This window comes from Oncorhynchus kisutch, linkage group LG22 (assembly GCF_002021735.2).
Source record: "Oncorhynchus kisutch isolate 150728-3 linkage group LG22, Okis_V2, whole genome shotgun sequence".
Lineage (NCBI taxonomy): Eukaryota > Metazoa > Chordata > Actinopteri > Salmoniformes > Salmonidae > Oncorhynchus > Oncorhynchus kisutch.
The window spans coordinates 38,165,055-38,177,727 of NC_034195.2; the positions used below are offsets into that span (position 1 = coordinate 38,165,055).

At 43.7% G+C, this 12,673-nt stretch overlaps 1 protein-coding gene across 1 annotated transcript; it reads left to right on the forward strand.

Annotated features, from left to right (window-relative positions):
- The first annotated feature begins 285 nt into the window (after positions 1 to 285).
- On the forward strand, positions 286 to 12,236 carry LOC109867732 (mitogen-activated protein kinase 12). The gene is made up of 12 exons (XM_020457002.2): positions 286 to 630; positions 2,779 to 2,908; positions 3,388 to 3,446; positions 3,656 to 3,767; positions 3,896 to 3,925; positions 6,802 to 6,849; positions 7,204 to 7,318; positions 8,639 to 8,710; positions 8,955 to 9,034; positions 9,133 to 9,211; positions 10,915 to 11,088; positions 11,564 to 12,236. Exons 1-12 carry the CDS (start codon positions 512 to 514, stop codon positions 11,629 to 11,631), a joined length of 1,086 nt encoding a protein of 361 aa, XP_020312591.1. The 5' UTR covers positions 286 to 511; the 3' UTR covers positions 11,632 to 12,236.
- The last annotated feature ends 437 nt before the right edge of the window (positions 12,237 to 12,673 follow it).

Below are 12,673 nucleotides of genomic sequence, written 5' to 3' on the forward strand. Positions count from 1 at the left end.
CAATGCACATGTCCCAGCAAGCCCTGAATACACTACACTGTAGGCTACACATCAACATGGCCAATGCAGAAAGACATATAAAGTAGCAGCAACATCAAACAGGCCTGTAAAGATTTAACTTACACACAGTCATGCTTGTATTCTGTCCTGGGTTTGACTTGTATACAATTGATATTCTGATCTTCCAGGTTATATAGTTATCTAATAATAGGGTGCTTTCTTGAATCTATATTCTACTCTGCAGACATGTGAAAATGACAAACCTTTCACCGTTTATTTGTCCAAACAGAACTCAAACAACATTAATCAGCAGTTATATTTTGCACACAGCAGTGGATGTGTTGTCACACCACGCTTCATAAGACGCGGGAGTGGCTGTGCTCTGCAGGCGGCGCCTAGTTGCGCGTTACGGTAATTTCAAGAACGCATAGGTAGGACAATGGGTGTGTAAACGAAACTGGGAAATCACCTCTTGGGACACAGTGAATTTGTTAAAAAGTGGTCAAATAAGATGTCGAGCCGGACCAGACCTGGCTACTGTCGCCAGGACGTGAACAAAACCACCTGGGAGGTACCGGAACAGTACCGGGAGCTGAAACAGGTGGGGACGGGGGCTTACGGTACAGTCTGGTAAGTGTCGTGGCAACTGGGGTCGAAAGAGATGTAACAACTAACGTTATGTATGTCTTGGTGCACTTTGACATAGTTTAGGCTATTCTAAATGTTATAGACCTAAAGCGGTGTGGTTAAATTTCGCATGTGACTGGGTTTTGTTTGTTCTCAGTTCGAGATTAAACAGCACCTCTTGATTTTCACCCCAAAGCGAGGGGCACTTCCTTATTTGAGGGCAGATTTCTCTGTATCACCTCAACCCATTTTGACATTTCACAGCCTTTTTGCGTTCTCATCTCACTGGTCTTTGGAAGTGCCCATCTTGAATAGGATACTCAATCTAATAATGTAGGCTAAACTACAGCCTAGAATAGAATGGCAATATGTATGAAACTCAAAAATGTAACTAAGTGTGTATTATTCCTACATCACTAAAAAGTTAAACGATCAGAAACAGATCTTTAAATAATATACGCATTGCCATTGTATTGTAGTCACATTAACTTTTTGTGACTGGCAGCATAGGTCCTTACATTGAGTAAAACAGTATGAGTCAGAATGCATATAAAAACTAGTGGTCAAACAGGGAAATGGTTCCAATCGTTTTTGCAACATTCATTTTTTAAAATATTATATACACTGCTCAAAAAAATTAAGGGAACACTAAAATAACACATCCTAGATCTGAATGAATGAAATATTCTTATTAAATACTTGTTTCTTTACATAGTTGAATGGGCTGACAACAAAATCACACAAATTATCAATGGAAATCAAATTTATCAACCCATGGAGGTCTGGATTTGGAGTCACACTCAAAATTAAAGTGGAAAACCACACTACAGGCTGATCCAACTTTGATGTAATGTCCTTAAGTCAAAATGAGGCTCAGTAGTGTGTGTGGCCTCCACGTGCCTGTATGACCTTCCTACAACGCCTGGGCATGCTCCTGATGAGGTGGCGGATGGTCTCCTGAGGGATCTCCTCCCAAACCTGGACTAAAGCATCCGCCAACTCCTGGACAGTCTGGGGCAACGTGGCAACATTCATTAGTGGATGGAGCGAGGCATGATGTCCCAGATGTGCTCAATTGCATTCAGGTCTGGGGAACGGGCGGGCCAGTCCATAGCATCAATGCCTTCTTCTTGCAGGAACTGCTGACACACTCCAGCTACATGAGGTCTAGCATTGTCTTGCATTAGGAGGAACCCAGGGCCAACCGCACCAGCATATGGTCTCACAAGGGGTCTGAGGATCTCATCTCGGTACCTAATGGCAGTCAGGCTACCTCTGGCGAGCACATGGAGGGCTGTGCGGCCCCCCAAAGAAATGCCACCCCACACCATGACTGACCCACTGCCAAACCGGTCATGCTGGAGGATGTTGCAGGCAGCAGAACGTTCTCCACGGTGTCTCCAGACTCTGTCATGTCTGTCACGTGCTCAGTGTGAACCTGCTTTCATCTGTGAAGAGCACAGGGCGCCAGTGGCGAATTTGCCAATCTTGGTGTTCTCTGGCAAATGCCAAACGTGCTGCACGGTGTTGGGCTGTAAGCACAACCCCCACCTGTGGACGTCGGGCCCTCATGCCCTCATGCCACCCTCGTGGAGTCTGTTTCTGACCGTTTGAGCAGACACATGCACATTTGTGGCCTGCTGGAGGTCATTTTGCAGGGCTCTGGCAGTGCTCCTCCTTGCACAAAGGCAGAGGTAGCGGTCCTGCTGCTGGGTTGTTGCCCTCCTATGACCTCCTCCGTGTCTCCTGATGTACTGGCCTGTCTGCTGGTAGCGCCTCCATGCTCTGGACACTACGCTGACAGACACAGCAAACCTTCTTGCCACAGCTCGCATTGATGTGCCATCCTGGATGAGCTTCACTGCCTGTGCCACTTGTGTGGGTTGTCCAGAATTGTCGACTGGCTGAATGCCAAAATGTAACAAAAGATCAACTCAACCTTCCAATGTGCTTCATTTGTATTTGTTGTGAGTTGTACTACAAAGAAGCATCGTTTGGCTGGGAAATGGTGTTTAAAAATGGAATGAACCTGATTCTGCAATTGTAAAGGACTCAAAGCTTAAATTAAAGTTTTAAATAACTTTTTGAGGACCTTGTACTTCTTTCTCTCTCCCTCTAACACCTCAACCTCATCTCCATGTCTGTCTCCAGCTCTGCAGTGGACTTCAGGACAGGGACCAAGGTGGCCATTAAGAAGCTCCACAGGCCCTTCCAGTCTGAGCTCTTTGCTAAGAGGGCCTATCGGGAGCTGAGGCTGCTCAAACACATGAAACATGAAAATGTAAGGCCTGCAAGCCTTTAGTCCAAAATCAACTCTTATCCTGTTTCAATGCATTACTTTAGTCCTTGAGGTTTGTTGTCCTCAAGGTGTTTCCCACCCTGAGTGACACTAAGTAATTGCAATCAAGTAGGACAGCTGGTGTTTTAATCATAATATTTTTAAAACTTGCTCACCCACAGAACAGCAAAATAACACGGAAAATTATAAATATTTCAACAAGAACATAACTGTATATTAATATCAATCTCTTCCCGTTGAGCCAGTTACCGAAAGGTCGCTGGTTAGAGTCCCTGAGCAGGCTAGGTGAAAAATCTGTCAATGTGCCCTTGAGCAAGGCAATTATCCAGAGTGACTTACAGGAGCAATTAGGTTTAAGAACATCTGTTTAGTGAATTACATGTAAATGTAGCCTATAATATATCAAATACAACCCTTATTAAATACCTCATGAGTTGTTTCTGTTCTCTCCCTGGGACCAGGTTATTGGCCTTGTCTATGTATTCACTGCAGACCTCTCCTTGGACAGATTCCATGACTTGTGAGTACACTTGTGTTTTCATATTTGGGCACAATAGCTCACGAACCTCAAGTAAACTAAAACAGGAGACACAATATCCACATTCCACCCATTGGATTTTTAGCCAAGTCTTTGTTCCATCTTTCCTCTTCATGTTGGTTGGTTATTGTGAAGATAATATACATTTTAGTCTCTCGGAATCTGTCCCTCCCTCCCTCGCTGTCTCTCAGCTATCTGGTGATGCCCTTCATGGGAACAGATCTGGGGAAGTTGATGAAGTTACAGAATCTCTCGGAGGACAAAGTACAGTTCCTGGTGTATCAGATGCTGAAGGGACTCAAGGTGTGTCTCACATAGCTACAAACAATCTCATAGATACATATTTCTACACATGCAGTCCATGAATACAACTTGATTTGACCCTACTGCTGTATGTTATTGATGGAGATTGTTGTCGTCTTTTATTACAGTATATCCATTCTGCTGGCATCATTCATAGGGTGAGTGAATCTCCTTTTTCCTGTGTGTATCAAATCAAATTGTATTTGTCACGTGTGCCAAATACAACAGGTGTAGACCTTACAGTGAAATGCTTACTTACAGGCTCTAACCAATAGTGACAAAAAACAGGTAAGTAAAAAATAAAAACAACAGTGAAAAATAACAGTAGCGAGGCTATATACAGTAGCGAGGCTACATACAGACACCGGTTAGTCAGGCTGATTTGAGGTAGTATGTACATGTAGATATGGTTAAAGTGACTATGCATGGGTGAATAGGGAGTACAGTAGGGGACTGAGCATGTACCCCTGGGGGGGTCCAGTGTTGAGGATCAGCGTGGCAGATGTTGCTACCTACCCTCACCACCTGGGGGTGGCCCGTCAGGAAGTCCAGGATTCAGTTGCAGAGGGAGGGGTTTAGTCCCTGGATCCTTAGCTTAGTGATGAGCTTTGAGGGTACTATGGTGTTGAACGCTGAGCTGTAGTCAATGAATAGCATTCTCACATAAGTGTTCCTTTTGTCCAGGTGGGAAAGGGCAGTGTGGAGTGCAATAGAGATTGCATCATCTGTGGATCTGTTTGGGTGGTATGCAAATTGGAGTGGGTCTATGGTTTCTGGGGTAATGTTGTTGATGTGAGCCATTATCAGCCTTTCAAAGCCCTTCATGGCTACAGACGCGAGTGCTACGAGTCTGTAGTCATTTTGGCAGGTTGCCTTTGTGTTCTTGGGCACAGGGACTATGGTGGTCTACTTGAAACATGTTGGTATTACAGACTCAATCAGGGACATGTTGAAAATGATAGTGAAGACACCTGCCAGTTGGTCAGCACATGCCCGGAGCACACGTCCTGGTAATCCGTCTGGCCCCGCAGCCTTGTGTATGTTGACTTTTTTAAAGGTCTTACTCACGTCGGCTACGGAGAGTGTGATCACACAGTTGTCCGGAACAGCTGATGCTCTCATGCATGCCTCAGTGTAACTTGCCTCGAAGCGTGCATAGTAGTGATTTAGCTCGTCTGGTAGGCTCGTGACACTGGGCAGCCCGCGGCTGTGCTTCCCTTTGTAGTCTGTAATAGTTGTCAAGCCCTGCCACATAAGACGAGCGTCGGAGCCGGTGTAGTATGATTCAATCTTAGCCCTGTATTGACGCTTTGCCTGTTTGATGGTTTAGAAGGATTTATTGTAAGCTTCCGGGGTAGAGTCCCGCATCTTTAAAGCGGAAGCTCTACCCTTTAGCTCAGTGTGAATGTTGCCTGGTTGGGCTATGTACGTACAGTCACTGCGGGGACAACGTCTTCGATGCACTTATTGATAAAGTCACTGACTGATGATGTCAATGCCATCGGAAGAATCCCGAACATGTTCCAGTCTGTGATAGCAAAACAGTCCTGTAGTTTAGCATCTGCTTCATCTGACCACTTTTTCATAGACCGAGTCACTGGTGCTTCCTGCTTTAATTTTTTGCTTATAAGCAAGAATCAGGAGGATAGAGTTGTGGATGGATTTACCAAATGGAGGGCGAGGGAGAGCATTTGGTAGAACTGATTTAAGTTTCCCTGCATTAAAGTCTCCCGGCCACTAGGAGCGCTGCCTCTGGTTGAGTGGTTTCCTGTTTGCTTATTTCCTTATACAGCATCTGTCTGTGGCGGTAAATAAACAGCCACAAAAGTATTGCTGAAAACTCTCTAGACAAGTAGTGTGGCCTACAATTTATCACAATATACTCTACTTCAGGCGAGCAAAATCTAGAGACTTCCATAGATTTTGTGCACCAACTGTTGTTTACAAATCTGCACAGACCCCCCCCCCCCCGTCTTACCAGAGTGTGCTGTTCTATCTTGCCAGTGCAGCGTATATCCCTCCTGCTGAATATCCATGTCATCATTCAGCCACGATTCCGTGAAACATAAGATATTACAGTTTTTGATGTCCTGTTGGTAGGATATTCGTGATCCTACCTCGTCTAATATATTGTCCAATGATTGCACGTTGGCAAGCAATATTGACGGTAACGGCAGCATTCCCACTTGCCTCCTGCGGGTCCTCACGAGGCATCCCGCTCTGTGTCCTCTAAACCTGCATCTCCTCGTCTTGCAAATTACGGGGATGTTGGCCGTGTCAGGTGTTTGGAGAATATCCTGTGCTTCCTGCTTGTTGAAGAAAAAATATTTTGTATAATCTGCGGTGAGTGATCTCTGTCCTGATATCCTGAAGCTCTTTGTCTAATCTGCGGTGAGTGATCTCTGTCCTGATATCCTGAAGCTCTTTGTCTAATCTGCGGTGAGTGATCTCTGTCCTGATACCCAGAAGCTCTTTGTCTAATCCGAGGTGAGTGATCTCTGTCCTGATATCCTGAAGCTCTTTGTCTAATCTGGGGTGAGTGATCTCTGTCCTGATATCCAGAAGCTCTTTGTCTAATCCAAGGTGAGTGATCTCTGTCCTGATATCCTGAAGCTCTTTGTCTAATCTGCGGTGAGTGATCTCTGTCCTGATATCCAGAAGCTCTTTGTCTAATCTGGGGTGAGTGATCTCTGTCCTGATATCCAGAAGCTCTTTGTCTAATCTGGGGTGAGTGATCTCTGTCCTGATATCCTGAAGCTCTTTGTCTACTCTGAGGTGAGTGATCTCTGTCCTGATATCCAGAAGCTCTTTTTTGCCCTAAGATACAGTTGCAGAAACATTATGTACAAAATAAGTTACAAACAACACAAAAAAAACACATAATAGCACAATTGGTTGGGCGCCTGTAAAACTGCTGCCATTTCTTATGGCGCCATTTTCACACGCGTGTGTGTATGCACAAGCCTGTATAATGCAAGTGTGCGTGCGTGTGTGAGGCCCCGCAAAATGACCCACTTAATGTTTGTATCTGCAGGACCTCAAACCTGGGAATCTGGCTGTTAACCAGGAATGTGAGCTCAAGGTACACAGTCACACACACAGTGCTCTGAAAACCTAAATAAACATTCCACCATTGTGTCCAGCTCCACTGTCAATAACTCAGTCTGTGGCTTAACGGCCTCTGCACAGGCCAACAGACAACATTTCACTCTGTTGTCATGGTTTGATGTTTGAGGACAGTTTTGCAATTATAATAACTTGCATAGTATTTAGTAGTCATAAACTGTCCCATTGATGTGCAATTTATTATTAGTAGGACTGATTTTGTAGATAGCATGTGGTTGTTTTACCTTAATTGAATGAAGTCATTCTGCTGAATGACTCAAATGTAAATGTGTTGTCCAGTAATAATAAAAGCATGTTGTGTCTGTGTCAGATCCTGGACTTTGGATTGGCGCGGCAGGCTGACAGTGAGATGACTGGCTATGTAGTGACTCGCTGGTACAGAGCCCCAGAGGTCATCCTCAGCTGGATGCACTACACCCAGACTGGTCAGTACACTACGCAAAACTAATCTTAATTGGTCCAGGATTTGTGTTTGTAAACCACTGATGGTTAAGGCTAATACTGGGATACATACAATTGATCCTAGATTGGATCCTCTACAAGGATGTAAAGTAATCCGAGTGGTCTACGTAGATGAGTGTCTACTGAATGCATTGCATACTGTATGTAGTGTACATTGAAGCCTATGGATGATGGTAGAATGTCCATTAGGTGGTGCTCTGTTCTGTATTTTTTTCCTGGTGATAAATGCACTCAAACATGGTTTTATCAGCTCTGAACACCAGTCATGTTAATTTAGGTCCTTTCTATCAAAAACTGTATATTCATGACTGCCTTGTCAGGAAACTGAAGGAGAGAGATGCTGCTTACAAACACAGCAAGGTGACCAGGGACAATTGTATGGTTAAACAGTACAGATATGACCTACGGACAACGCAATCGCCATTACACTGCCCTCATCCACCTGGACAAAAGGAATGCATATGTGAGGATGCTGTTTGTCTGCAGCTTGGCCATAGTGCACTCTAAGCTCACCACAAAGCTTACGGCACTGGGACTGAACTCCTCTCTATGCAATTGGTTCCTGGACTTCCTGACGGGCCGTCTTCAGGTGGTAAAGGTAAGCAACATTACCTCCTCCGCACTAATCCTCAATACGAATGCGTCCTCAGTCCCCTCCTGTACTCCCTAATACCCACGACTGCATGGCCTCACACAGTTCCAACTTGGTGGCGGCACGGCAGTAGTAAGCCTGATTACCAACAACAACGAGACGGCCTACAGACACACACTGACAGCGTGGTGCCAGGTAAACAACCTCTCCCTCAATGTCAGCAAAACAAAGGAGCTGATTGTGGACTTCAGGAGGAACCACGTTTGGCACGCCCCCATCCTCATCAACTGGGCCGCCGTGGAGACGGTCAAAAACGGCAAGTTCCGCAGCAGTTTGAATCGGTCAAACCACACAGACACCTTGGTGCAGAAGGCACGACATCGACTCTTCACCCCCTGGAGGCTGAAGAAATGTGTCCTGTCCCCGATGGCCTTTAGTGTTCTACAGTATCACCATTGAGAGATTACCCCCCCAAAATGAACATTTACCCTGCCCCTCCCCTGATGTATATTTATTGTTGTAAATATATATATTTTTTCATTCACTTCTCTTTTTGACCTGCACTGTTGGAGCTCAGAGTTTAAGAATTTCACTGTATCCTGCAATTATATCTGCGACCCTGTTCATGTGACTAATAAACTCATCTAATGTAATCAGTTAACAGTATTCTCTCCTTTTCTTCTCTTCTTAGTGGACATCTGGTCAGTGGGCTGCATCATGGCAGAGATGCTGTCGGGAAAACCACTGTTCAAAGGCAATGACCGTATCCTGATTTGACGTGATCTGACCTGCCCCTGAGCCTTCCCATCCATCCACTGTTGCACAATACACCAATACAATTCTATTACTGTGGTTAATGCTGTTTATTGTGGAATCATGCGTGTTTCCATTTGTACTTTTCAGTTTACCTGACTATAACTAGATTATACCCCAGGTGGTTCTGTTTCACCTTTACTGTAGATATTATGTGTTCACTATGTAGTTTGACCTTGACCTGTGGAGCACAGACCTGGATCAGCTGACTGAGATCATGAAAATCACTGGGACGCCCACTCAGGACTTCATCACCAAACTGCAGTCTCAGGATGTGAGTCATACACATACTGTACTTACAGGTCAAACACATACTATATGCCGACATACACATTGGCCTTAATTTAAATATGTTGACATTCTATTTCTCAGGCAAAGAATTATGTCAAAAGCCTTCCCAAAGTGCAAAAGAAAGACCTTCAAGAACTCTTTTCCAAAGTCAAACCACAGGGTAAAACTATCACCATCGCATATAGTGAATCTGAAGAATCCCATTGGCATGACTACTGTGTGCTGTCTTTATCTCTCTGTTTAATATATACAGTGGGGCAAAAAAGTATTTAGTCAGCCACCAATTGTGCAAGTTCTCCCACTTAAAAAGATGAGAGAGGCCTGTAATGTTCATCATAGGTACACTTCAACTATGACAGACAAAATTAGGGAAAAAAATCCAGGAAATCACATTGTAGGATTTTTAATGAATTTATTTGCAAATTATGGTGGAAAATAAGTATTTGGTCAATAACAAAAGTTTATCTCAATACTTTGTTATATACCCTTTGTTGGAAATGACAGAGGTCAAAAGTCTTCAAGGTTTTCACACACTGTTGCTGGTATTTTGGCCCATTCCTCCATGCAGATCTCCTCTAGAGCAGTGATGTTTTGGGGCTGTTGCTGGGCAACACGGACTTTCAACTCCCTCCAAAGATTTTCTATGGGGTAGAGATCTGGAGACTGGCTAGGCCACTCCAGGACCTTGAAATGCTTTTTACGAAGCCACTCCTTCGTTGCCCGTGCGGTGTGTTTGGGATCATTGTCATGCTGAAAGACCCAGCCACGTTTCATCTTCAATGCCCTTGCTGATTGAAGGAGGTTTTCACTCAAAAGCTCACGATACATGGCCCCATTCATTCTTTCCTTTACACGGATCAGCCGTCCAGACGGGCCTGGACATGTACTGGCTTAAGCAGGGGGACACGTCTGGCACTGCAGGATTTGAGTCCCTGGTGGCGTAGTGTGTTACTGATGGTAGGCTTTGTTACTTTGGTCCCAGCTCTCTGCAGGTCATTCACTAGGTCCCCCCGTGTGGGTCTGGGATTTTTGCTCACCGTTCTTGTGATCATTTTGACCCCACTGGGTGAGATCTTGCGTGGAGCCCCAGATCGAGGGATATTATCAGTGGCCTTGTATGTCTTCCATTTCCTAATAATTGCTCCCACAGGTGATTTCTTCAAACCAAGCTGCTTACCTATTGCAGATTCAGTCTTCCCAGCCTGGTGCAGGTCTACAATTTTGTTTCTGGTGTCCTTTGACAGCTTTTTGGTCTTGGCCATAGTGGAGTTTGGAGTGTGACTGTTTGAGGTTGTGGACAGGTGTCTTTTATACTGATAACAAGTTCAAACAGGTGCCATTAATACAGATAACGAGTGGAGGACAGAGGAGCCTCTTAAAGAAGAAGTTACAGGTCTGTGAGAGCCAGAAATCTTGCTTGTTTGTAGGTGACCAAATACTTATTTTCCACCATAATTTGCAAATACATTCATTAAAAATCCTACAATGTGATTTTCAGGAATTGTTTCCTTCTCATTTTGTATGTCATAGTTGAAGTGTACCTATGATGAAAATTACAGGCCACATCTTTTTAAGTGGGAGAACTTGCACAATTGGTGGCTGACTAAATACTTTTTTGCCCCACTGTATGTATTCCCTCTGTTCTGTTTAGATGTATGTATTCCCTCTGTTCTGTTTAGATGTATGTATTCCCTCTGTTCTGTTTAGATGTATGTATTCCCTCTGTTCTGTTTAGATGTATGTATTCCCTCTGTTCTGTTTAGATGTATGTATTCCCTCTAAGTGTATTGAGACTGTGATGATGTACTTTAAAATTACATTTTACTTGATTTTATTCAATATCTCCCTTCGTTTCATCTCCAGCGGTGACAGTTATAGAGTGCATGCTGCTGCTCGACCCAGAGAGTAGGGTGATGGCGGCAGAGGCCCTCGCCCTGCCATACTTCTCAGAGTTTAGAGAGCCAGAGGAGGAGACTGAGGCCCATCCTTACGACCACTCGGTAGACAACTCTGACTTGTCCCTGGAACAGTGGAAACGTAAGGAGGAGGGGAGGGGTGTATTCATTAGGCACCAAACAGAAGAAAACAGACTGAAACAGGGAGAGATTACCTGAACTTGTCCAATAGCAACGATTGTTTTTGTTTTCCATTTGCAAAACGTTTGCTACTGTGTGCCGTAATGAATACAACCCAGGACAGAGGGGAGGACGTGTCAATAGGGACCAGTTTGTTTTCATTGGTTAACATTATTACATTAAACCGTTTATTGAAGGCATTTTTAAAGGATATCCAGTGGTCTTTGTGTGAAAGTCGTCACGCTGTGCAGGCCTCCCTGGAATAGGGACTTATTTTTTAGAATGTTTGTGTTGCTGATGGATTTTACAGTGAGCTACTGCAATATGCAAATTTGCAGGATTTCAATCTCTACAATGAATGCAGGATTTCTATCTCTACAATGAATGTAAACACTGTTATTTATGTCTTCTCTCTTCCTCCATTTGTTTGTTCACAGGTCACACGTTCACAGAGATCTTGTCTTTCCAGCCCCAAGTGGTTGAGTCCAGGGAAACCGCACTGTAAGGTGAAGCGTCGCACATGGAAACCAACCCCCACCCACCATTTGTTTTCACAAGTGTCCTCCTCTGTTAATCCAACATTCTCAGACTGTAATGTTTGTATGGGTTTACTCCTCACATGTGTATATTTTCAGCTATTTTCATACCACTCTTGTTGACTCCTGGATCAAGCGCTTGTCAAGACAGCGATTTTTGTCATTTAGGATAAGACGTTGTTTGTCCTTTGACTAGAATTCTAGGACGTTTCCGTGTGTGTGTAGCTGTGTAGTCTAAACATGTCTGTGACCCCTACTGATGTTTCCTTAAACTTGTAATTTCCTTTTATCACCTTAATGAACAATGGTACAGGTCCAAACATCTGAAACCATTTACTAAAGTGTGAGCACAGCAGCAGTTATTTGATGACACAGTTTGCAGACACATAAAAACCATTGGTGGTCTGCAAAACGTTGCACAATTTTTTTACATTTAAAAAAAAATATAAGCCGTTTACTGTAATTTTGCTTACATTGGATATTTTTTTATTTATTAAAACACCATTGTTTAAAGACGTGTTTTTTTTCATGCATACTTCTTTGTAGATATTTATATAAAGGATAATCCACCTGACTATAAGTCAACTCTTTTGTGAGAAATGCTTTTGTGTTTTGTGTTCCCTTTGCCATCTCTTGTTGGATACAAACCTGTATTGATGCTTTCAAGATTGGTACAATAAGGAAGCTTCTTACCCCCCAAATATGGTCATTTCCTATCAGATGACAGTAGAGGGCAGCACCTTCACAAAAACAGATGTTTTCCAGGACAGACGTGGCTCCCAGTATAATTGTACTCGACAGTTTCCTCTTAATTTATCAAACATAATGAGTGATATTCTGTGTTTCAATCATATCTCAAAATTATCTACAGCATGTAGACCCCAAATATATAGCTAATATTGTAAGCCTTTACTTTCCTCAAAATATCAACATGGAGTGTAGAAAACATTAAGAACACCTTAATATTGAGTCGCACCCTACCTTTTGCTCCCAGAACAGCCTCAATTCAAG

Bases quoted from the DNA above. Each gene is read 5' to 3' on its own strand.
- LOC109867732 (XM_020457002.2), top strand. From the start codon at position 512: ATGTCGAGCCGGACCAGACCTGGCTACTGTCGCCAGGACGTGAACAAA. The intron at 3,768-3,895 runs GTGTGTCTCACA...CTTTTATTACAG, and splicing joins AGATGCTGAAGGGACTCAAG to TATATCCATTCTGCTGGCAT. The intron at 6,850-7,203 runs GTACACAGTCAC...TGTCTGTGTCAG, and splicing joins ACCAGGAATGTGAGCTCAAG to ATCCTGGACTTTGGATTGGC.